Source organism: Vigna radiata, chromosome 3 (assembly GCF_000741045.1).
Source record: "Vigna radiata var. radiata cultivar VC1973A chromosome 3, Vradiata_ver6, whole genome shotgun sequence".
Classification (NCBI taxonomy): domain Eukaryota; kingdom Viridiplantae; phylum Streptophyta; class Magnoliopsida; order Fabales; family Fabaceae; genus Vigna; species Vigna radiata.
In genome coordinates, this window is record NC_028353.1 from 8,623,892 (window position 1) to 8,650,362 (window position 26,471).

A 26,471-nucleotide genomic window follows, 5' to 3' on the forward strand; every position below is an offset into this window, starting at 1 on the left:
ACTTTCCATGATTTGATTATCACTGGTCTGAGTTAGCAGATGCAGTGGAAATGTGTCTGCTTGTGGTATTCTTACCTTTTTTGTAGTTAAAAGGCATAAGCTTAGGGAGCTGCACGTGACACCCATAACTCTTTTTCTTGTTGCTATTCGCTATGTATGTTTCCTTCTATGGATGGGGTTGCTATGCTATCCAATGAAAAAAATGAGTGACCCAGAAAATAGTTTCCATTTAGTAGGGTAATTAAGCTTGCTTAATTAGTTATGCAAACAAAATAAGGTTTTTGGGTATTTTCTTCTCTTAAATTTGTATCCAACAATCAAACAAAAAGGAAAGTCAGAGTTGTAGGTGATTAAGAAGATCGTGATAAGAGAAGCAAAAGTTGCTTATTTCTATTTATAGATGCAATCATCATTACCCGTCCCTTACTTAGAAACCAATCCATTATTTTATAGCAGTAATAATATTATAATAAACTATATGATTGCATGATAATATTAAATATCAGTAATCGCCAGAAAGAGAAAGAGAGAGAGAGAGAGAGAGAGAGAGAGAGAGAGAGAGAGAGAGAGTAGTCTTAAATTGTTATTTTTACTATGTCATGGCATTATCTACTGTGTCTCAGTTCTAACTGCCGAGTTCTGTGAGCTTGGAGGTTCTCACTTTCCACTTGTGTCCCAAAGGTCGGTGGTTAAGATTTTCTTCTTCTTCTTCTTCTTGTTCATCTACAGATGCAGCTAAACAGTAAGTAGCTATCGGGGATTTATATTCCCTAGTTGCTTTCTGCTTCTATTCAGACCTTCTCTCTGCTCATTGGTTGGAATCAGATTTTGCCTTGCAAGGTGGGTTTCTTCTTCTGCATTTTCTTTCTATTCAGTTCATGATTGTTGCTTCTTCTGGATACGTTGGTTATTATTCCTTATTCTCCTAAATTTGCTTCTTCCTTTTTTTTTTAACGTTTCTGGTGTATGTACTCCTTTCTGGAAAGGAAAATTCTTCTTAACCGTACTCTAGGTGTTTCTTCTGTCTTTTCCGGGACAATTAAGACACCGTACCATTTACTGTTCCTGCAAATTAAAGTGGAAAAAAAAAATAAACACAAATTTGCAAAAAAGGAAATAAAGTTATGTTTTGCTGAGTGGAGTGTGTTTAGTTGAGTCTATACCAGTGAAATTCTTTAGAGAATTTATGGCCTCTTACCGTGTGCATCAGATAGCAGCGGAAGAGTGCTAAGGATAAAAAAATAATAATAATGCTATTATTATTTGAACTTTGGATATATAGTAGTTAAGTAATATGATATGCCTTTCAAAGTTTGTGAATGTTCTAGTGTCGAAAAATTCACTTTCTCTTCTTGAATTGTGATAGTAAGGATGATGTCATTTGACAAGGTCCATAGTAGCTTTGCATCTCTATTAGAGCAATCAAACAGATTCCATTCTTCCTTGCGAGATATTAACTTAGTGATTCTGTGCTTGTGGTTTATTTCAAGTGCAGTTGAAGTGACAATGTCCTCCTCAAGGCCTAGCCAATCATCCAGCAATAATTCTGGCAGATCAAGATCATCAAGACGCAGTGCTAGGGTTCTTGCTCAGACAACTTTAGACGCAAAACTGCATGCAACTTTCGAGGAATCCGGTAGTTCTTTTAACTACTCCAATTCAGTGAGATTGTCTCCTGGCACAGGCACTGCCAGTGGTGATCATCAACCAAGGTCTGATGAAGTCACAACTGCTTACCTCCATCAGTTACAGAAAAGCAAGCTTATCCAACCATTTGGGTGCTTGCTAGCGTTAGATGAGAAAACATTTAGGGTCATTGCTTACAGTGAGAATGCACCTGAAATGCTCACCATGGTTAGCCATGCTGTCCCCAGTGTTGGTGACCACCTTGCTCTTGGCATTGGCACTGACATAAGAACTATTTTCACTTCCCCGAGTTCTACTTCTATTCAGAAGGCACTGGGATTTGGGGAGGTTTCACTTCTTAACCCCATTCTAGTTCATTGCAAGTCCTCTGGGAAGCCCTTTTATGCAATTATCCATCGTGTTACCGGCAGTGTGATCATTGATTTTGAGCCAGTCAAGCCTCATGAAGTTTCCATGACTGCAGCAGGTGCCCTGCAGTCCTATAAATTTGCAGCAAAAGCTATAACTAGATTGCAATCGTTGCCTAGTGGGAACATGGACACTCTGTGTGACACAATGGTTCGAGAGGTTTTTGAACTAACAGGTTATGATAGAGTGATGGCTTATAAATTTCATGAGGATGATCACGGGGAAGTGATTGCTGAAGTGAAAAGGCCAGACCTAGAGCCGTATCTGGGGTTGCACTACCCAGCAACTGATATTCCTCAGGCTACACGTTTTTTGTTTATGAAGAACAAGGTGCGTATGATAGTTGATTGCCGTGCAAAGCATGTGAAGGTGCTTCAGGACAAAAAAATTCCATTTGAATTAACTCTGTGTGGATCAACCTTGAGGGCTGCTCATAGTTGTCACTTGCAGTACATGCAAAATATGAATTCTAGTGCTTCCTTGGTTATGGCCGTTGTGGTCAATGACAATGATGAAGATGGGGATAGTTCTGATGCTGTTCAGCCACAGAATAGAAAGAGATTATGGGGTTTAGTAGTTTGCCATCACTCCACTCCCAGGTTTGTTCCTTTCCCTCTCAGGTATGCTTGCGAATTCCTGGCTCAGGTATTTGCCATCCATGTGAACAAAGAACTTGAGATAGAGTATCAGATTATTGAGAAGAGTATCCTGAGGACTCAAACACTCTTGTGCGATATGCTGATGCGAGATGCACCCCTAGGTATTGTATCACAGAGTCCTAACATAATGGATCTTGTTAAGTGCGATGGTGCAGCACTGTTGTATAAAAACAAGGTATGGAGATTAGGGGTAACGCCAAGTGAATCCCAGATAAGAGAGAGCTTTGTGGCTCTCTGAATGTCACAGGGATTCCACAGGTTTGAGTACAGATAGCTTGTCTGATGCAGGCTTCCCAGGGGCTGCTACTCTTGGTGATATAACTTGTGGAATGGCAGCTGTCAGAATATCTTCCAAAGATATAGTTTTGTGGTTCCGATCTCACACAGCCGCAGAAATTCGATGGGGTGGTGCAAAGCATGAGCCTGGTGAAAGGGATGATGGTAGCAGGATGCATCCAAGATCTTCATTCAAGGCTTTCCTTGAAGTTGTGAAGACAAGGAGTTTGCCCTGGAAGGATTATGAAATGGACGCCATTCATTCATTGCAGCTAATACTGAGAAATGCATTCAAGGACAACGAGAGTATGGAGATAAGCACATATGCTATCAATACAAGATTAGGTGATTTGAAAATTGAAGGGATGCAAGAACTGGAAGCAGTGACTAGTGAGATGGTAAGGTTAATTGAAACAGCAACAGTACCAATTTTGGCTGTTGATGTCAATGGAATGGTCAACGGATGGAATACAAAAATTGCTGAGTTGACATGTCTTCCAGTTGAGCAAGCTATTGGGAAGCATTTACTCACTCTTGTTGAAGATTTTTCAGTAGATAGAGTCAAGAAGATGTTGGACATGGCACTGCAGGGTATGCCTTTTTCTTTTCTCGTCTTATTATCATACAAGCTCTCCTATTTGTTTTAGGTCTAAGCATTCATGAGCAGAGACTTTGAAAGAGTGAGTATTTACGTGTTAGGTTGCCATGTTCCCTAAAGTCATTCATGAATATTGCATTATGGAAGAATTATTAATTAGTCTTGGCTTCGAAGTTAAACTTAATTTTTATCTGAACTTCCTATAATTTAACATGTTACAACGTGATCAGGTGAGGAAGAGAAAAGTGTGCAATTTGAGATCAAAACACACGATTTGAAGATTGATTCTGGTCCTATCAGCTTGGTGGTTAATGCTTGTGCAAGCAGGGATCTTCAAGATAATGTTGTGGGGGTTTGTTTTGTGGCCCAAGATATAACTGCTCAGAAGACAGTGATGGACAAATTCACCCGAATTGAAGGAGACTACAAGGCAATTGTGCAGAACCCAAACCCATTGATCCCTCCAATATTTGGCACAGATGAATTTGGGTGGTGTTGTGAATGGAATCCAGCTATGACAAAGTTAACTGGATGGAAGCGAGAGGAGGTGATGGATAAAATGCTTTTAGGGGAGGTTTTTGGTACACATATAGCTTGTTGTCGTCTGAGGAAACAGGAAGCTGTTGTTAACTTCAGCATTGTACTTAACAAAGCCATGGCTGGTTTGGAAACGGAGAAGGTTCCTTTTAGTTTCATTACTCGTGATGGGAAACACGTAGAATGTCTGCTTTCTGTGAGTAAGAAGTTGGATGCAGAGGGTGTAGTTACCGGAGTCTTCTGCTTCTTGCAACTAGCTAGTCCAGAGCTGCAACAAGCATTACACATTCAGCACCTATCTGAACAAACTGCATCCAAAAGACTGAAAGCTTTAACTTATTTGAAAAGGCAAATTCGGAGTCCTTTATACGGGATTGTTTTCACCCGGAAATTGTTAGAAGGTACTCAGTTAGGACCTGAACAAATACAATTTCTGCAAACGGGTACTCGGTGTCAACGCCAACTTAGCAAAGTCCTGGATGACTCAGATCTTGACAGCATCATTGATGGGTATGATATTGCTAAATATTGTGCTTTTACAATAGAAGCATAGACTTCAGTCTTACTAGTCATCCCTTCTGTCCTGCATAATTTTGACTCAGTTTATTTTATGTGCATTTGTTTCCTGCATCTTCAACAGGTACCTGGATTTGGAAATGCTTGAATTTACTCTGCATGAAGTGTTAGTTGCCTCCTTAAGTCAAGCCATGACGAAAGGTAATGCAAAAGGTGTCCGAGTGGTCAATGATGTTGAAGAGCAGATCGCAACAGAAACCTTATACGGTGATGGTCTCAGGCTCCAGCAGGTCTTAGCCGACTTTTTATTGGTTTCCATCAATTTCACACCAACTGGAGGTCAGGTTGTTGTGGCAGCCTCATTAACAAATCAGCAGTTAGGGAAACTAGTTCATCTTGCTAATTTGGAGCTCAGGTAATTAACCACTTATGGTTTTGTTTTGTTTTCTCAAGGTGATTATTAGGAAGAGATTACAGTGACTTGAGTCTAACCCACACAAAGGATTAACACCACTTTTAATCCAAAATCTCAAGACATTGAGTTTATGGATTTTTTTATATGATATTTAATTTTATCATTTCTATTCAACGTGTAACTTAGACTTAGATTATTCCTACACTTCTCTATGTTCATACAGGTCCAACTCAGGTCACGCTCACCCTGAATTGGATTCATGTAACAACTTCTGAAGGAAAATAAACTTGTTATGCTATATTGAGATTATATAGATATGTAATTTGTTAATGACTGTGTTTGCTTTTTGTTATTTTTTGCAGCATAACACATGATGGTTTTGGGGTTCCAGAAACACTGCTGAACCAAATGTTTGGACGTGATGGTGATGAATCTGAGGAAGGTATCAGCATGCTGATTAGCAGAAAGCTGCTAAAGCTGATGAATGGAGAAGTACGTTACATAAGGGAAGCAGGCAATTCATCTTTCATCTTATCTGTTGAACTTGCCGCAGCTCCTGGAAATAATTAAATCAAACCATATTTTTTGTATATCCGAAAGTGAAGGGTGCAAGAAATTTGCATTCCTTGTTCAATATTTAGCTCTTGTTTTTATGTACCTACCTTCTTGTAAGGTGATAATGTAGATATGTATAACTAATCATTCACGCTCTCTCCTCAAGTGCTCTTATTATGCCTCATTTTCAACAGAATGAAACATAAATAAAAGCTAACTAGGAACACTTCGCATCATTAACAGAATTTATTCCAAATTATTCAGATATTTCAGTTTGAATCCCACTCAGCTTATTCATATTTACGAGAACAAAAGAGGTTCTTAGTTTAAGAGTCAGGAGGAAATGTTATGGTGAAAAAATAAGTTTCCTTTTTCCGTTTTATTATTTATTTATTTCATTTCATATAGTCTTATTTTTAATTGAAACACAAATCACTGTAAGGTCCCATCAAGTTCATGCAATAATAAAATCTTCTTATTATCCGTTGAATTTGTGTCATTAGTTTCAAAAGTTATCAATATATATGTATATATAAATTAAAATTATCAATATTTATATATTGACCATTTTATAGAAAATATCCCGTTTTAGAATTGATAAATTTTATTAAATGTTTTATTAATAGATGGACCAAATTAATAAATAACAAGTTACTAGTTTCCTGGACTTTAAAATTTTGAATTCAAATTAAATACGAGTTTGGTAACGTAAAAATATATTGGACTTTTACTAAACTGAGTTTCATTTTAGAGATTCAAATTTTTTTGTTCAGTCCTATATTATTAAAAGTTGCATCTTTATGTTATTAAAAAATATTGAGAGTGGTCCTGACACTAAAATATGGCTCTTGAGTAACAAGACCAAAAGTTTTTTATTTCAAAAGATAGAGTTATATGCATTTTATTTCCAGAAAATTGATATTATATTTGGAGATGGGTTAAATTGGTTGCACGAGGTAATATGCGAAATGAATATGGGTTGGTAGTGCCACATTAGTTAATTAATTTTGTAATTTGCACCTTCCAGATGTATGTCGATGACCTTGTTAAAGTATATAATTAAACTTCTCCCATACTTAGTTACCAGCTTTTGTTGTCTTTTCAAACATATTATTTAACGGTTCTTTAACAGTATAATATCACATTTTATTTTCACCAAAAAAAGAAAAAAAAAAAAAAAACCCATCAATTTGAATATCGCAATTGGATTGGTGACACTATAGTAACTTAAATTAACAGTATCTGTACTAAAATGACATCCCTTATGCTTGCACAATTTTTTACATAATTAAGACAAAAAGGTGTGAAGAAAGAATGAATGTGTGATTAAGTGTTGTAGTATAGATTTATTGCAGTAATACATAAAAAAATTGGTAAGAAGTCTATGTGATTTCAAATTTATATAGGTTAATTATAAGGCAAATAAATGAAAACAATGGAATATATATCTATATACATATATATTATTTTCCTTTTTATTATTAGTTTGGTTTAAATATATTTTTAGCTTTTAAATTTTTATTTAAACTTAAAATTTGGTTCCAAAATTTGATATAGTTTCATTTTTAAACTTTAAAAATAAATTAATATTTTCAATGTGAAAAGTTTAACACAATTGAATTACTAGAATAATATCCATAGATTTTATAAGTTTAAATAAGAAAATTATATCCAAGTTTATGAACAAAATTTCAATTTTGTCTTATATAAAAAACACATTTGAACTTATTAGTTTTATCTCTGTACTCACTCTGTTTTTGTCCCTTTCATATTTTATTCTTGGTTTAATAGGTTCGGAGTTCACTATATTTGGGAATTTGTTTCAATTGGGTTCTCCCATTTTAAAAGTGATAAATTAGGTCCCTAATTTTATCAATTTAAATCAATAAAAGTCTTTCTGTTAAATATAATTAACGTCGTGAAGTTTTTGAACATGTGGCACGCTGACGTTTCCAGGCGGCACCGCATAGGTGGATTATAAAAGGGTGAAATTCCTTTTAATTTAGGGATTTCACCCTTTTATAATCCACTCATGCACTTGAAACGATGTCACCTGAAAACGTTAGCGTGTCACATGTTCAAAAACTTCACGGCGTTAAATGCATTTAACATAAAGACTTTTATTAATTCAAATTGACAAAATTAGAGAGCTAGTTATTCCTTTATTCTTTTACCTTTACTTTGGTTGGTAGTGAAGAAATGAAGTGAGGGGAAGATATGAATAGATTGAGATTTCACAGTTTCACGGGAGAACAGTAGGCAAGGTTGTGGAGCAGATATTGATAACTATTACGAAGTCAACAGCAGAGACATGACCACTAATGGAAGATTTGATGAAGAAAATAAGAAGCGTGCAATGGTATTTCAAATTGCAATTATGAAAGAAATGAATATACCCCATTTACTCACATTCTAAATCCTTTATGATTTTCCAACAGACATGAATCGTAAAGCAACAAGAAGACAGAAGAAGGGTGAAAGAGCAATGACAGAGACAATGGAAACAGATTCAAACATAAATTATTCCTAAGGTGCAAGCCTGGACTTGATTTTCTCAACCTCCTTGGTACCAATCTGGAAGGCCTTGGTCAAGACATGGTCTGGAACAGGTGGTGTGGCTGTAAAGAGGGTGAGAGCAATGGACTGTGTGCCAGGTAATTGACTGTTGAAGGCTGCAAGGACCGAAGCAGGTTCCTTTGCATTGTTCTTTTGGAAGTGAACTAAGCCTTTTGGGAACACAAAAATCTCACCCTTGCTTATGGTCTTTGATATGAGCACATTGCCTGTGGTTATGAATCCCACATCGAGTTCTCCTTCCAGCACAAACACAATCTCGGTGGCACGTGGGTGCGTGTGAGGAGGGTTGATCCCACCTGGAGCATAGTCAACTCGTGACAGAGATACACCAAGGGTGTTCAGTCCTGGGATTTTCAGAACATTGGCTGCAGTCACCAAGGACCCATAGGTGTTGTTTGTCGCACCTGCTTTCGCTAATATGTCTGAGGAGAAATCAGACGCATTTACCTTCGCAGCATCTTTGCAGGTGAATCCATTCACTTTAACAGCTGTAACAATCAGAATTGCACAAAAAAAAAAAAAAACATGTTATGCAGATCACAGATTCTCATGTACAACATCCTTGATAAGAATGATGCTGGAAATTACTTCTGGTTATTTAAGATGGTAAAAACTTGTAGTCAAATTCTGTATGTCTATTGTACAAAAAAAGAAAAAAACTCACTATCAAACTATACACGAATCAAAAGTTCAGTGCACCAATCATGCTACAGAAATGCGAAATGATTAATGGGAGTTGGTGAGAGGTTTATTTTAATGTTGAATTGTAGAAACGGGTAAGGTTTGATTAAAAAGCAAAATCAAAGGAGTTGGTAGGTCTGGGAGAATGAATTGATTAAGAAAAAAAAGGATGAAATCTAATTATTAAGTGGGAAAGTGAAGGTGTGCATGAAAGTTGACATCTTTGATAGAAAAAGAGTACCTGAGGCAAGATCAGCGACACAGAGGTCTTGAAGAGGATCAGGATCTGATGCAGTGATGGTGGTTAACACCAAAGCAAAAGTGAATAGTAGGAGGGAGGCTGTGAGCTTCATATCAGAGTATAATGGTTGGGAATGAAAGGAGAAAAAAAAAAGCAGAGACTTTTAAGAAGAACAAGTGGAGAAAAGAGAAGAAAAGTATGTTGGAATTGTATTGTTTGAAGGAAGTGATGGCGTGGTTGGGGTATTTATCACAAGCGGTAGAGAGTAGATGCAGAAGGAAAGAATAATGTAATCATAATAAGTTAATAAGTTGAACAAATGGCGCGTGTCAATTAAACGCATGCAACATGCCTAATTCTTGGACTTTAAACCTACGACCTGTGTTTTGGTGATGAATGACCAAGTCAATGGTGAGTTGCGGGTCTGGCGCGTGCCACATCCTTCTGTTCATGGCTGTCTGATTAATTTACAGTCAGAATCATAAGTTAACTTGTTTTGTGTTCCCAAAATTTGAATAGATGGCGTTTACTTTAAACAAAATGTTTATTTTAGGTTGTGTCTTCTACGGAATGAGCAACCCTCACATGGGTCAGTTCCATTTTCTATTAGGATTTTCATATCACAAACAAAGTTCTATAATAAATTAAAATATAACTTTTATATTTACTTTCTTGAGCATTATGTTTTATGTAACTTTCATAAAATGTATGAACAAAATACTTGTAATTAATTTAGATATTAAACACATTTTTCATAAAAGATTAGGAAAAAAAATATAATTAACCCAATAAAATTATGCTCTGTTATTTGACAATTATACGTTATATTGTAAAGAAAAATATTATATCATCAAGAATTCATACTACATATAATACAAGCTTCGTTTTATTACCCATAATTTATTTCACATTGCAACAATAAAAAGATAGATACAAAAATGATACTGTATATAAATTGTTAAATCACATTTATATTGATTATAAATAATATTATTTAGCTAAGCATATAAACACAACTTATACTCGTCCATCAGAGTTAAAGATTACCAAACAAAAAGATAGATAAAAGGACAAGAAAACCAAATTATAACATTCTTCAATAAGCTTAAAACATATTTAAAACATATTACATGCATGATATACCCAATTTAAAAAGAAAAAAATATTTTAAAGATTTCACATCTATTAAAGATAGTTTTGTGATAATATGTTAGATTTAAACATTCTTCTTAGTATGATACTGATCTTAGGATTTTTTTTAACCTATCATATGACATGTTATTGAATTATTATTAGATCATTTACAAATATTTAATTTTATGCACAAAAAAGTGGAAATATTCACCATCTTAAAATAGTTTTCTTAAAAACTAGTTTTGTGAATGCTAATTATACTTAAACCCATTTTTTTATTAATCTATGTAGTTTATTGAAATTTATTATAAAGATAGAAGTATCCAATTCTTCAACTTTTTTTATTAATATCCTCCCTCGTAAGTCTATAATTTTATTAATAATTTTATCAAACAATGGAATGTGCTGCAAACGCACCTCATAAAATAAAAAATGAAAACAACGAACAATTTATAATTTATAAATATTTTTAACACGATATTTTTTAAATTACCAGGAATGCATTTTTTTTTTCTAATGGACCTTTTATTGGTTAAAATATATTAAAAATCACAGAACCATAATTAAATAATAAATTCTACCCATACAAATTTTTTATAATTATGAGAAATTCCAACCAGCAATTAAAGTGTATTAAAATAACACATCAAACTTTTTAAATAAATACTTTAAAATTCTCCTACCTTACTTCTTTTGGTTATACATGTTAGTTGGTAAGTATTAAATACATTTTATGCTGCAAGACTTTTAAATAATTTACCTTTTTTATCCAATACTCTTTATGAATAGTACTATTCAAAAGAATTTATAATTTGCACTATGCATAGTATAATCTTGCTGTAGTATTTTAATTAAAATTCTGCTAGGTGATATCTGTCACGAGGTAGCAGAAGTTGACATTGTTGTTTAGTGTTAATGAAAAGCTGAATAAAAAGCTTATCCAAAGTGCATGAATGGAAGGATCTTGAATTGCTTTGGTTTCTGGTTTCGTTCTTCATATCAAAAATACTTTTTTAACAATATCTTATAATATATAGATGATAACTTATAATGGTTCGTTTAAAATATTTTTTTAAAATTAAATTTAAACAAACTAATAAAATAAAATAGTGATAGGTATAATATAGAAAGACGACGTCATGCAAAGAAAAAAAAAAGTGATAAACGTTAGGTGTTGAGTCTATGTTAAGGATAGGCAAAGACAGAAACAAGCCATCCTCCAAATTCTAACTAATCCAATTACATGATTATCATTTCTTTCATCTTTTTCTAATTGCTGTAATCACTCCTTGACTTTTCCCTTGTACCATTTCTGCATCATTCCTAATCACCAGGCCATCAAAGACTCCTAAATTCACACACAAATTCAAATTCAATTTCATTTAATTATTGTGGACAACACCACAACTTACTTATACATGGAAATTTCCGACATTTTGGGATGGCTGTATATAAGACAAAACAATCTCAATAATATATATAAAGTAAGAATAATTTGTATTCGTGATTTTATTGGAAAAAAAAGGCTGGCGTTTATTTTTTTACTGACATGAAGAGATTCCTATCAATGAATAATAATTTGTAAACAAATTCATATAAAAGATCATGATAATATTTAGTATAAAATTTTTAAATAATTTATGAGTCATTATATTATGTATATAGTGGTCATCTTACTTACTTCTCTACAATTTTAACTCATTAAATTTTTAACATTTTTTGTTTCGAGTGTTACCAAAATGAATCATTAACTTTAAAATTATTATGAGATTTCTTTTTATAAGAGACACCAAAAGATTTAGTATCAATAAGTTATGAACAAGTTCGTATAAAAAGTCAAAACATTATTTTCATCTCAAAACATCAGTCACTTTATACTCATCATCTTATTAATTTTTATCTAATTGAAATTTCTAACTCAACTTAAACTCCTAATAATGTTTAATTTTGAATATTAAAACGGTTTTAAAATTTATTTTATATTCATTATTAGTGAATAAAATCCCATTAAATTAATGAATGGGGTTTGCTGAAAAAAAAAATATAATCTATGAAGCTTACATCATTGCTTTCCTTAAGAATTAGAAGCAAAACCTCAAGTATAAAGTAGAGGAATCATGCTCACTGCCCACGAAACGATGAAAATTAATATCTTTCTCTTTTCTTACCTTATTTTCCTCTTAATCTAAGTTGGAGACTTTGAGCACATATACATTTTAGAAAGAATATTGATGTGTTACACAATCTGGAACAGAAACTGTCAGGTAATAAATTTGAAATTTTCAAACTCAGGGGTTGTAGGTTGAAATCAAAGGAGTGAAGAAAGAAATATCCAATCAATAATTGGTCCAAATTGATTTCTGCCAAGCCCACTACGATCCAGTCGGCTTAGTCACAAATACGAGCTAACATGAAAAAAGAGCCACAATATTAGCATGTTACAAAACGAACCAACAAATACGTTAAAGGAAAAAAAAAAATGCTAGCAACATATAATTATTCAGGATTTTTTAATGCTTTTCAGAAATTTTAATACAATATTTCTTGTTAGCTAAAATTTAGTTAAAAATTGCAACGAGTTTCAATTATTATTAAGTTGTTAAAAATGAAAAACACCAAAACAGTTTTCTGTAAGGACAGATGAGACATTTGATACTTCTATTTTCTTTTTCCCATTTTCATTATAGGGTTTCTAAATTTTTGGATATCTTTTTTTTTATAGATAACCATATATAATATATTTACACATGGTGGAAAAAATTCTTATCCTACCGAACAAGTTTGGTTACATGGCTTCATTTGATTTTGCTTAAAAGCTAAATATAATTAAACCTAAAATTAATTTATAAAGATTTTATACTGAATCAAAATTACAATTTTTTTAAAAAAGTGAACACGATTTTACACAAAACAAATTTGATAAAATATATAATATTTCGAAGCTAAAATGTAAGAAGATTATAAAGTATATATGCCATAAAATTAGTTACCATCATTTGTTTTTAAAATTAAATTTCATACTGTTCTTGTTCATGGAAACTTATGGCACCCTATTTATTTTTGCTAAATAAAATTTGAAATAAAGAAGAAAAATGCTAGTCATCTTTGTACATACATATTTTTATTAAAAGTCAACTTAAAATAACAATATATATATATATATATATATATATATATATATATATATATATATATATATATATATAATTATTTGGAGATAAAATTTGTTTAGAATAATAAATAGATACTTTAAATAAATATTTGTAAGTAATGATTAACGAATAATTTAATATTTATAATAAAAAAATTGAGTGTGAATATTATGCTATATATACATGTGTGTATTCATCGCTAAAACATTAAAATAATGTATATATTACTAAGTTAAATTTAATTAAAACTAAAATTAAAGTTATATTTTATTAAAATCAAATTTTAACTTACTTGTATGGTATATTTTTTATGTTGAAAATAATTATTTATTATTTTTCTTATTTAAATTAATTATTTTTAAAAGTTTAGTTTTAAAAATATTTTCTATGTAGAGATAGAAATATATTTAATTATTATTTAAATTAAAAAATCAAGATTAAGATATTATAAATATTTAATATTTGTTATATTTTGCTACATATATACAGAAAATTAATAAAATAAAATAAAAATTCTTCTTAATAAGGTATTTTTCATATTTTTACATTTTCAACATATATTTTCAAAATTCCTAAAACTTCTATAGCCGTATCAAGAATTATTATTTTAAGAAATATGTAAAATGGAAAGAAATTTTCTACAAATTATAATGAAAGTTATGATCCATGCATGATGAGAATGTAAGCTTAGATAGAAAGACTAGATTTATGAGATGTTTTGGAGGAAGACAACACTATGGTAAAAATCTAATCATAGTTTAAATAAAAATGCAAAAGGAAAAAAGATAAAACAGTAAAGAAAAATAATACTTATTTATAGGTGTTTCATAAATGATTCTCACTGTAATGGTGACTTTAAAATCACTTTACAAAAATTGAAATTATTTGAAAGAAGAATATATACGAGGGAAAATAGAAATTCAAGACATGAAAGTTGTAAATTTTATAAGAAGATTTCTGCTATAAAAAATGAAAGAGTATTGTAAGTTAGGAATACTAAATAAATTGTTGGATATTAGTAATAAAATAAAATTGTTTGTGTATTATATATGGCTAAGATCTCATGATACATAACTTTTTTTTGTTCAAATACATGTCATGTTGCTAAGTTCATATATATATCCACTCTATATTTATTTGACTAGGATTACATCACGTCAACCACTTATTATTCACAATAATCTATAATTAACTACAATAATTCAAGATTAATAGGTTATTTGGTCACATGGCCTAGGCCTATCCAAGTAAGGACCCATGAACATTAGTATAAATAACTCATTTTACGAAGGATGTTCATTAATTATTGCATTTATTGTTAGCTAATGCACTTAGCTAACATGACGTAAGAGTATCTTCTATAAGTGCAGTCCTTATCTGATTTTGAGAGAACGAGCACTCTTAGAGAGGATGAGTATCCTTGAGAATGAAAGCTTGAGTATTTTGAGTGCTTTTGGAGTCTTTACATGATAGGATATACATTCGATTATGTAAGAATAGTTTGGAAAGGAGTTTTCATATTCTAGACTCATTGCTAAACAGTTATGAAACATCTATTACTTTGTTGAAAACCACAAAAAGATCTATCTATCATTACTTTGATATAAGTGATACATGTTTTGTAAGCATAAAGCACAAAGACTAATGAGAAAAAAATCATGCGGTTGAAAGTATTTTACATCCTATTATCTTTATTTTAAGAAAGGAGCAAATGTAGTCAAACTAATAATACACTATTTTTTTCAACTTGTTTCTATGTTAAGAAAAATAACCACCAACGTAATAGGTGTTGGAGGTGGCCAAATGCAAATGTAAAAATATGATCAATTACATGTAGAAAAAAAATGCAAATCTCAGCATCTCAAAAAAGATGTCAAGATTATAGAGGATGTAGAGGACAAATAAGATGTGTTACTTCTTACAATATGATGTGTTACAACCAACACATCTACAAAATGTTGGATTATAGATAGTGGTTATACAAATCATATGACTCATGGTCGAGAACTTCTCATAAAGCTCAACAAATCAAATATTTTTAAAGTAAGAATTGAGAATGAAAAAGAAATTGTTGTGAAAGACGCAATAACAATCACAATTAAAACTCATGGTATCAAATTAATTTTTGATATCTCATATGTTTCTTCAAATTATTCAAAAAAATTTAATTGTTGCTCAACTTTAAAGAAATGGTTCAACCTTATAAAAGGGTTATAAAGTGTTTTTTGAAAACAAACTGTGTGGTTAATGACACAAACAACTTAGAAGTGTTCAAAATTTACATGAAAGACAATTTTTTTATTTTTCATTTAATGAAAGAGAAATTCGCTACAAATGAAAAGAATGCGAAAGAATAATCAAAATACAAAATAAAATAAATTTCTCTTAAAATAAATATGATGTCTAATACAAAAGCAAGTAGATGAAGAATATTTTCTAATATCCATCAAAAGCCCAATGTTAATACCATGAAATTCACATATAACAAATAAAATGATGATTATGGAAGAATAAATAAAATAAAAAATGTCAAATTGAATGACGACATGATACATGGAAGAAAAAAAATGAGAAAAATAAACATTAAAAAATAGAATCAAATTTGAAAATTACTTAATATCTTTTTAATTTAAATTAGTTTTTCAAAAAATCTTTTCATTTTGAAAATATCTTTTTTATATAAAAATAAAAATATATTTAATTATTATTTATATTTAAAAAATCATTACAATATTGTAAATATTTAATATTTTATCATATTTTGATCTTTATATAAAATAGATCAATGAAATTAAATAGCAAACTCTTCTATGTAACATATATCTATATATCCAATATATATTTCCAAGATCCCCAAAATCCTAACATTTAGCTAGTTTAGTCACTTATTTTTTTCTTTTAAACTTTTAAGTTTAATACTTAACCAATGTGACAAAGAGGCAAATGGTATGAAAGATCGCAATTGTACTTTTATCTTTAACTTTATGAAAAAGTAAAGGACACTTTTAACTATTTAAAAAAATATAGAAAATACAGATCTTAAAACAATATTATATGTTAGGATTAAGACCATGTAGAAAAATATTATTCTAAAGAAATTTTATAGTTTTGAAAAATAAATATAATTCGGTATTTGGTTTAAAAGGTAAAAAAATATAAGAGAAACAAAATAGCATCATAATCAATAAATATACGGCTTAAAAGTTATTTCTAATAATCGAAGTATTAAGCTCCTCAGACTCTTTGATGGAAAGAAAAATAAAAGACAACTATTTTTCTTTTATAAGAAATATTAATAAATTAGAAAAAGCTATAAATGTATATATAAAAGTAAAATGACATTTTTTTAAAGATTAGTCTACTTTAAGGTCTGTATATACAGAAAATGTGCTTAAGATGAATGTAAGACAAGTTCTCATGTGATCAATGTCGCTAAACTGTTTTCACATGCGTGGTTTTCAGATTATCATAATAAAATTGTATCATTAATTTAACTTTTCAATCCTTTTACATTCAAGCAAACCAATTATCATTTAAAATTCATATTCATCTCACTATTGATTTGTTCTTCATCAATCATTTTGACGTACATCAATTAAACACAATGGAACAAATTCACGTGTCTTTGTCAAAACCATTCTGTCTACTTTAAAATCTGTAATTCATATTCATTATTTAAACACAATCCAAACATTGAGAGTTTAATACTTCAATTACATAAGAAATTATCATCTTTAATATTTCACTACTCCGAGAACAAAAATTCAGTTTCACATTAACTAAAATTTTACAATTATGATTTCAATGTTAGAGTCCAACCTTTTTTATATAACAGACATTGTCTTGTTAATTTGTCATGTTCAAAAATTACAGTTAATGATTTAACAAGTGAAAGACAAGCAGAAAGAAATAAAAACAATGTGTCATGAATACCAGAAAACATAGTGTTTGTACTATGTATCAGGCAGAAGCAGAAGTAATAATAGAAGCAGGAAAGAAGTGGTAGATAGTATGTGAATTTGTTTTGTGGGGATAACATATTGGAAAAGGAGATGGAGGGACAGCAAGAAGCCCAGAAGATGGTAAGAGAAGTGATGAAGCATGCACTTTGGAAAAGCATGAACAATGGGATGATGTTCAAAAAGCAAATGTGAAGGAATGGAAGGTGGGGAAGCTTTTCTGAAAAAAGAACATCTATGAATTAAGAAGGGCTATTTCTATAGCAGAGTTTCTCTCAGTAAAAGTCTAATCATCATGAACATAAACTCACATCCACGACAAAGGGATTCATGATTTTGATTGAAATTGATACATCCAAAAAATTTTAAAGTGGCATCAGCTACTTCTATTAGTAGTGGTTGTTGATTAGTACCCACCATCTCAATAAAATGGTTTCTTTTGGTTTGTTTCTTCTGTTTATAGCTCCTTCTCATCACCACTGTCAGTAATTCAATTGCTTCCTACTTCATAGCTGGCTAATAATTTTTCTTTTCTTCCAAGTTTACACTAGTAAGTAAGCATTTTAGTTCAGGTGATTATAAATTAATTGACTACGTTCCTAACATTTGTTTTCTGTTATTAAAACTGAAAATTAAAAACAAAATTATTTAAGAAAGGTACTTTTTGAAAGTTAACATCTTTTTATCTTTTGAAAAACTTTAACTTTCTCTCCAATCATGAAAATTAGCTTTTCTAATAAAGGTATATTTCCCTTTTAATTTATATTAAGGTAGAAAAAATGATAAAGTTGAAAGTATATTTCTGTCCAATTTTTCTTTTCAGTTTTCCTTTGTCGTCAAATGAGGGAATTATTTTTGGCAAGTCTCCCACTAATTTTTTTCTTTTCTATTTCTCCTTGTTAATCAAATCAAACCATGTGAAAAAAAAAAGATCTTTCTTCTTTTATGCTGAAACGAAACACAAGTGTTACTCTAAAGATTAGTTTTTGAAAACAAAACCTTATCCTTTAGAAAGTGTGATGTGGTCCATTTGAAAATTGGGTTCCAATTTCCCCATATTCATTTTGGTCAGCTATAGCCTTGTGGATTTTAAAGTTTCTAATTTGTTGGAACTAATGCTTGTAGTCTCGTTGAGATTGCAGATTATAAATAAAAGTAGGATACTTGCTCCATTCTGAGCTCTGATTTTTGAACTTGGAAAGATGGAGGGTTATTTTAATTGTATAAATATCTTTAGAACAGGACATTGATAGCATCAGGTGTTTTGATATGTCCCTCGAATGTAATGAACATGATTTGGACAATTATCAGGTGCATTTTCTTTTGACAAGCAGCTACAATGCAGATGATGTTGATGGGCTCATTTACTATGATGTCTTCGTTTCTGTGGGACTAGCTGGCTCTGGCTGGACTGGGAAACAGAACTACCATGCATCATCTAATATGTAGACAGACAGGTTTTTTACTTTTTAATTTTAACTTTCAAAGTGATTGAATTGTAAGGTGAAACTATGATAGGAAAACCAGTTCGTTCTAACCCATCTTTGCTTCACCCACCAATCAAACAGGATGAGGGAACACTGAAAAAAGTGTTTTCAGTTGACAGTGATTTTCGAACAAAAAGATTTAGCATGATTGAGATACTAGAAGTTAGACTGCTATTGTGAAAGAGACAGTTCAAATGTAAAATGGATTTTATTAGTGGAATGAGATTCACAAAGCAAAGCTAAAGGAAAAGCTCTCGAGTTTCAGTGATGTGCATGATAAGAGAGGGAAAGTGACAGTCATGGACTTTTATCAAACAATGGAGCTCTAAAAGGACATTGAGGACACCATATGAGCTGTACCATGTGACCCATAGTTTGAAACTTTGAATATTTGACTTAGGATTTCGGTTTTTCGTGTCATTTCTCAATTTTTTACTGCCCTGGGGGATGGAACTGGAAGGTCAGCTTTGGCCGTGAAGCTTTATGTGTTTCTTCCTAGTTCGTACAAATGCAAATTTCTGGGCGATATGTGTTTTTTTTTTTTCCACAGAAATAAATAAATGATATACTTTTTTCTGTCTGACAAAGCTGCTTAACCAAAAGGACAAGTTTCAATTTCAACCTTAGTCCTCTCATACGTATCAGAATAACAATTAATTATCCTAGCTTTGACACAAAGTTGCTGCTGCTGGTGCAGCTTTAATTTAACAACCAAAATGTTAAGAGTCCACATTTTACGCATTCACCAAAGTTCGAATCCAAACCATTACCAGTTCTCATTAATGATGCAGTATAATATGTTCACACATATATCAAGGTTATTGTTCTTATGACATAATTAAGAGCAAAATCATGAGGAAATCACGTGATGAGAGTATGCTGCTGCTTTATGGTTAATAAACAGTTAATGAATTTGAAGTGTGTGATATGACCACTAAATCAAATAATGCTATGTAATCAAAGCGAGAAAAGTCTACGCAATTTCGTAAAGCGGTCTTTTCCTTTCAATTTGACCCATGAAAGCTTCTGGCTCTGGAAGTAGATAAATGCTAGCAATGGATTGTTCAACTAAGACAAGCAGATAGATGGAGTGGAGTGGGGCAAGCATGTTGGGTTGATTAAGATAATTGATTGATTAAGCATCCACAATTAACAGCCTTAAGCCAGTTGTGCCTCCTAATCAGTGAGTATTGAGGGATACCCTGTCAAGAATACTACCCAAATCTTTCTTTTCTGTTTTGGATTTGAAAATGCCAAACTAGTGAGCTAAGAGGCCTTGAAAAAGGAGGGACAGAGAGCATGATGAGTAGCATGGAGGACAATTAGTGAAGGATACAGGGAATCAATTTAAGGTCATGGAAATTATAAACTAGGCCCTCTTGTGCATTTTATGCTCAAAGTTGCTCTCTCTTTACCATCCTTGTCTGAGCTCTATCTTTTTCTCGAAAGCTTCCTTTTTCGGCTATATGTTCATAAACACCATTTCCCCTGAACACTCCATTCCTGTCTAAAACACACTTCTCCAAAATCTCTAGAATGGTAAGCCACAAGGACTGGTCACTCATTCTTTCTGTTATACTCAATCCTCCTTATCTCAACCTTTATCTTCTCTCTCTGTGTGTATTGTTGATTAATGAGTTTCAAATCTTTTCATACAGGCTGACCATGATGCCAAAGAAGAACAAAGGCCCCTCAACCAATGGAAGAGAAGCAAAGGGGGATTCGTGGCTTCCATGTTCATTTTTGGTATGCAAAAGCAAAAGGAGAAGACACTAAACTCTGTTGTATGATTTGATTGCAAGATATATATTAAGCTTTTTTCACCCCCTTTCCCTTGTTCATTGTAGTCTTGTCAGCATTGGACAACATGGGTTTTGTGGCAAACATGGTGAGCATAGTCCTATACTTTTATGGAGTGATGCACTTTGATCTGGCCAGCTCAGCCAACACCCTCACAAACTTTATGGGTTCAACCTACTTGCTTTCCCTCGTTGGAGGCTTCATCTCAGATACTTACTTGAACAGATTCACCACATGCTTGCTTTTCGGATCACTGGAGGTTCTGGTAAGTGATGAACAATAAATAATATCTTTGACAAATCCCAAATCCCAAGGACCTGCCCAACATAGAAACCAATGTTACTTGAACAAAATAATTACTTACTTTCAACCTTTTGATAAAGTTTCTGAAGAAGAAAAAACATTGTTTCTCAAAAGGTATCAAACCAAGCTTATACCGTATCTGGGTTCACACATGTAGGCTTTGGCAATGCTCACAGTTCAGGCTGCTTCAAGTCATTTACACCCTGAAGCTTGTGGCAAATCAAGCTGCGTCAAGGGTGGCATAGCAGGGATGTTTTACACATCACTGTGCTTGTTGGCATTGGGAATGGGAGGGGTGAGAGGATCCATGACTGCATTTGGTGCTGACCAATTTGATGAGAAGGATCCAACTGAGGCAAAAGCCCTTGCCAGTTTTTTCAATTGGCTTTTGCTGAGTTCAACAGTGGGAGCAATAACAGGAGTCACTGGTGTTGTGTGGGTTAGCACCCAAAAATCATGGCATTGGGGTTTTTTCATAATAACCATTGCTTCCTCTGTTGGGTTTGTGACCCTTGCCCTTGGTAAGCCATTCTACCGCATCAAAACTCCAGGAGACAGCCCCACTTTGAGAATTGCTCAGGTCTGCATCTCTCTATTTGGGTTTTCCTTCATCATAAGTACTAAACCACTAAACCAGCTTACATGCTCATTTTTATAATGTTGAAAAACCATTTTATTTGTTAACTACAGGTTATTGTTGTGGCTTTTAAGAACCGAAAGTTGTCACTGCCGGAGTCACATGGAGAACTATATGAAATCAGTGATAAAGATGCTACAACGGAAAAGATTACCCACACCAACCAAATGAGGTGACTCTCCCTGCTCAATTTCATACTTAACAACAGGCATACACAGAATAAAGGTTAATAATTTCTTGCAAATGACAAGACCATTAAACTAAACAGGGTCCAGCAAATTGGTATGTTAGGATTCTTTTTCATGTACCTCGGAGTAGGTAACGCCAAGCACCATGGTCCCACTATAACCTCTACACGTCAAGGAACGGCAGAGATATGGGGGAATGAATCATTATAGAAGGGAAAAAAATCCATGCCGTGTGTAAATTGCACAACATAAAATAAAAGTATTCTGACATAACTAAGGAAGAGACCTTTAAAGAACAGTACTGAATGCAATCACTCAGTTAGTTTCTTTTTTTTCTTTTTTCATTTTTCTGAAATATTATCATTCACCTCAGCGGATAACTGTGATTTTTATTTTTGTCTCTGAGTAGGAAATTTGGTTCTCTGTCCACGCCAACCTGCCTGATGAAAGAATTTGAATTTTAAACTTTAAACAAATATAAATGAATAGTTTTCATTGGGATCAGAGGATCGGAGGATCAGATTCAACTTTAGAAGTCTGAATTAAATCTAACTTTTTCTTTTTACCATCCATGTCCTACTAACCCGATTTCTGCTTGTATATCTTTTTACCTCTAAAATTGAAAAACTTTAGACTCATGAATCGAGCCAACTTCAATGATTTCTTCTTTTGTTGATATTTAATTATTATTCGGTTGCTTAAATCATAGCCTTCCTATGTACAATAATTGAAAAATAATTGATGACAAGATTTGGGTTTAGGCATACAGATGTCTCCTATCCCCTTTTTTCACATTCATGCATGTTAAAAAGTTGTGGTTTGTTCAATTACGCAGGTTTCTAGACAAAGCGGCAATTATCCAAGAAAACTCAAAACCCGAAGCATGGAAAGTGTGCACAGTGACACAAGTTGAAGAGGTGAAGATCCTAACAAGAATGTTACCGATAGTAGCCAGTACCATTATACTGAACACTTGTATGGCACAGCTTCAAACATTCTCAGTTCAACAAGGGAACATAATGAACCTGAAACTTGGGTCCCTGACAGTGCCTGCACCATCCATTCCTGTTATCCCCCTTGTCTTCATAAGTGTCCTAGTTCCCTTGTATGAGTTATTTTTTGTGCCAATTGCAAGAAAAATCACTCACCACCCTTCAGGCATAACACAGCTCCAAAGGGTAGGGGTGGGGTTGGTACTCTCAGCAATATCAATGGCAGTGGCTGGGATTGTGGAAGTGAAAAGAAGGGACCAAGGAAGGAAAGACCCTTCTAGGCCTATAAGCCTATTTTGGCTTTCATTTCAGTATGGTATATTTGGCATTGCGGATATGTTCACCCTTGTGGGATTATTGGAATTCTTTTACAGGGAATCACCTGCTAACATGAAATCACTTTCAACCTCTTTCACGTGGTTGTCTACAGCCCTTGGTTACTTCTTGAGCACAGTCTTTGTCAATGTCATCAATGCTGTCACCAAAAGGATCACTCCAAGCAAACAAGGCTGGTTGCATGGCTTCGACTTGAACCAAAACAACCTTAACTTGTTCTATTGGTTCCTAGCCACCCTCAGTTGCCTTAACTTTTTTAACTATCTCTATTGGGCCTCAAAGTACAAGTACAAATGTGAAGACTCCGGTCCAGGTTTTAAGGCTTTGGCTGAAATGCCTCTCAAAAGGGTTGAGAGAAAAGAAGATTACGGCAGTGATAGAGAATAATGAAAGGATATTCAATAGAATAACCATATATAAGAGGCTGCTATGATATCATGTACTGAGCTTGGGATGTGGAAGTAGTTAATTAGTGCTTGAAATCTCTATTGTGCTACATGTTTGCTTGTATGCTTCATTTCTTTTTGTTGCCTCTGGAACTGTGTCCAGACTTTCAAAGGTTTTCTTTTTCCATGTAAGTTCATTCACCTGCTTTTCTTATAGCCTAATGGCCATTAAGCGATGTTAGTTTAATACTCAGTCTTATAAAAGAAACAAAGATCAAATTATATTTATGATTTGTAATAACTTTTTTCTGTGACTAAATAAAAACCAAAAACCTTAATCCTTCAGTTTTAAGATACCATTAATTGAAAGGGTAAATAACATTTTTCTTTAACTATTATTAAAACAAAATAGTTTAATAACATTCTGTATTCTTCATTAAATTGCATGATATGAGGTTTGTCTCTTTCTTTCCCCTTATGATTTATATAATCTATACTTCTTCTTAATTGATTCGTTAGATTTTGATAACATTCCAGATTCAAGTTTCTTATTATTAAAATGAACATGAATTTATTTCATCACAAGCAAACTAATACACAGAATTTCAAAGAGACAGTATAAGCAATAGTGTATATTTCATATTTTTTTCTTCAGTATATTTCCAGTGCAGGGCTGCAGATGAAAAAAAAAAGGAAAAATGAAAATAGATATTTGGTGATGGATGGCGAAGTGACAAATCATTCCATCAGAAAAAGTTTAAAAAGGAAATTCCATTGACAATTTGTTTAAAATTAGGTATCCAAGATTTGGATTATGATCCAAAGGACCATTCAAATCAGATTCTACTCTATACGTTCATTGTTGCTGCTGCGTATCATCCTATATATGTAACCCAAAACATACACTACTTAAACAAATCATGTGCAATTTATTTTAGGCATCTGTCTCTTTTAGGAATATAAATCTTTCAACTATATATCATGATTTTTTTATTTATAAAATTTAAAAGCACCGATAAAGAAGTATAGAATAATTCACGAGCACGGTTGAACCCACTAGATTATATCATCTTAACTATATTAAAAAGTATAATATAATTTCTTTATGAGTTTTCGTCTGCTGAACACTTTAAATGATTTTCTATCATCATTTTTTAATTACAATAAAAATATTAAATAAATAAAATTTTCACCGCAGTTTTGAGATTTATAAGATATTTTATATTAATTTATTTTTATATAAGTGATATTTTTTTAATTAAATACATTCTTTCTTATTTAAAATTTAAATAATAACATTTAATACTAAAAAAAAATAAACTCGTTCAATAGTTTATACTTTGAAAGATAAAGAATGTATAATCAATAAAACATATATAAAATATTTTTGTTTAATATTTCTTTATTTTTGTTTTAAACATTTGCTGGTATTTTTGTTAACATGTTTTTTTATTTAAAATTTCCCATGCTGTTGTAACATGAACAATCTAAATCAAAATATTTTTTACTGTCAATTAATATTAAAATCTCATATCAACTATAAAAAATTATATCATCAACAAACCATAAAAAAATACAGGAAGTAAAAGAAAAAAAATTAAATGAAAAATAGATTATTTAGACAAAAAAAAAATAGAGAAAAAGTTAAAAATAAAGATAATCTGATTGAAAAAGAAAAAGTATAAAATAAAATAAAAATATTTTATTTAAATACATATTCATTATTATCGTTATAATAATAATACTAATAAAATAAAAATGTAAAGAAGTTATTAATTTTGAAAATAAACTGAAAACATATATAATAATAATAATAATAATAATAATATATAACCGTCCATTATCCATTACATTACCGTAAGTACCTAATAGAAATAGGCAACATGTAAGTAAAAAATATTTAGAAAGAAGAGGATGTTGATGTTTGTATTATAGAAAAATTCCAGAAACATGAAAGTTAAGTTAGTATACTGTATACATAAGAACTAACTGAGAATTAAAATATAATGAGCCACATACTATTATTACCTTTTGCCAGAAGAGTTCCAGATCCAGACTCATTTCAGCTCTTGTCTATTATTCTTGTTTTGCTCTTTGGTGCTGTAAGCCACTCAGATAAATAAATATTATTATAAGTTAAAATATGGTATGCGTAGCTGGAGATGCAGAAATAAGAAACTAAAGGTTGAGTTTATGCACTTTAACATTCTATGTTGGTCGAAGCAGGGCAGAGAGCCTAAGATCTCACTCTCCATTCTGTTTCTGCCTTTTGCTTTAGCTAACCTTTTTCTCAACCCTCATTTTTGCCTTTCTCTCTTTAACAACTCACATAACTTATCATATATTATTAAATTTTCTATTTTTTTCATCACTGTAAAAAAAAAAAAAAAAAAAGTAAAACCATGAGACATTGTTATCTACCTGTTAGATGTAGCTATGCGTGTCTGTGCCAAATTTGCATCTCGCATGTGATTGCGGGTCATGTGAAGAAATCATGATTGGGAAGATGAATTGTGCTTCACCACATTAATCTATGTGTCTGTTGCATGTCATCACAAATAATCTTATATACATTGAAAATTTCAATCATGTTAATATCTCTTTACTACTTTATTTATATACATATATACATTTTTTCTGTTTACATTTTAAATAAAATATTTAAATGGGTGGATCCGGATAATTTATTTTTAATGATAAGATATCATTCGTTTTGAGTAAATCTTTACGGATTTGTTTTTGGTACATTCCAAAAGGCCTCTTATCGATAAAGATATTTTATGTGTATATAAACTTATGTTCATCTCTTATTTTGTCTTATGTGAGACTTTGTTTGTATCCAATAACTTTCACCAATCGGTTGAAAACTATTATAAGAGAGAATCAATCATCCCGTAATGCAAATTTAGAAAAACAAATTCTTTGAAAGTTACAAGACAATGCTAACTAAAGAAAAATAATACACTTGAATATTCCAGATAACTTTC

The 26,471-nt window shown here is 31.8% G+C and overlaps 2 protein-coding genes and 1 pseudogene across 2 annotated transcripts; 2 read left to right on the top strand and 1 right to left on the bottom strand.

Annotated features, from left to right (window-relative positions):
* The first annotated feature begins 535 nt into the window (after nucleotides 1-535).
* Nucleotides 536-5,847, top strand: LOC106757788 (annotated as a pseudogene).
* A 2,076-nt stretch (nucleotides 5,848-7,923) lies between these two features.
* LOC106757061 (rhicadhesin receptor) lies at nucleotides 7,924-9,377 on the bottom strand. Its single transcript, XM_014639644.2, has 2 exons — nucleotides 9,111-9,377; nucleotides 7,924-8,676 (listed from the first exon to the last, which is right to left on the bottom strand). Exons 1-2 carry the CDS (start codon nucleotides 9,220-9,222, stop codon nucleotides 8,138-8,140), a joined length of 651 nt encoding a protein of 216 aa, XP_014495130.1. The 5' UTR covers nucleotides 9,223-9,377; the 3' UTR covers nucleotides 7,924-8,137.
* Nucleotides 9,378-19,772: 10,395 nt separating this feature from the next.
* On the top strand, nucleotides 19,773-23,772 carry LOC106757785 (protein NRT1/ PTR FAMILY 4.6). Its single transcript, XM_014640576.2, has 6 exons — nucleotides 19,773-20,381; nucleotides 20,501-20,588; nucleotides 20,690-20,907; nucleotides 21,103-21,525; nucleotides 21,636-21,754; nucleotides 22,606-23,772. Exons 1-6 carry the CDS (start codon nucleotides 20,379-20,381, stop codon nucleotides 23,483-23,485), a joined length of 1,731 nt encoding a protein of 576 aa, XP_014496062.1. The 5' UTR covers nucleotides 19,773-20,378; the 3' UTR covers nucleotides 23,486-23,772.
* The last annotated feature ends 2,699 nt before the right edge of the window (nucleotides 23,773-26,471 follow it).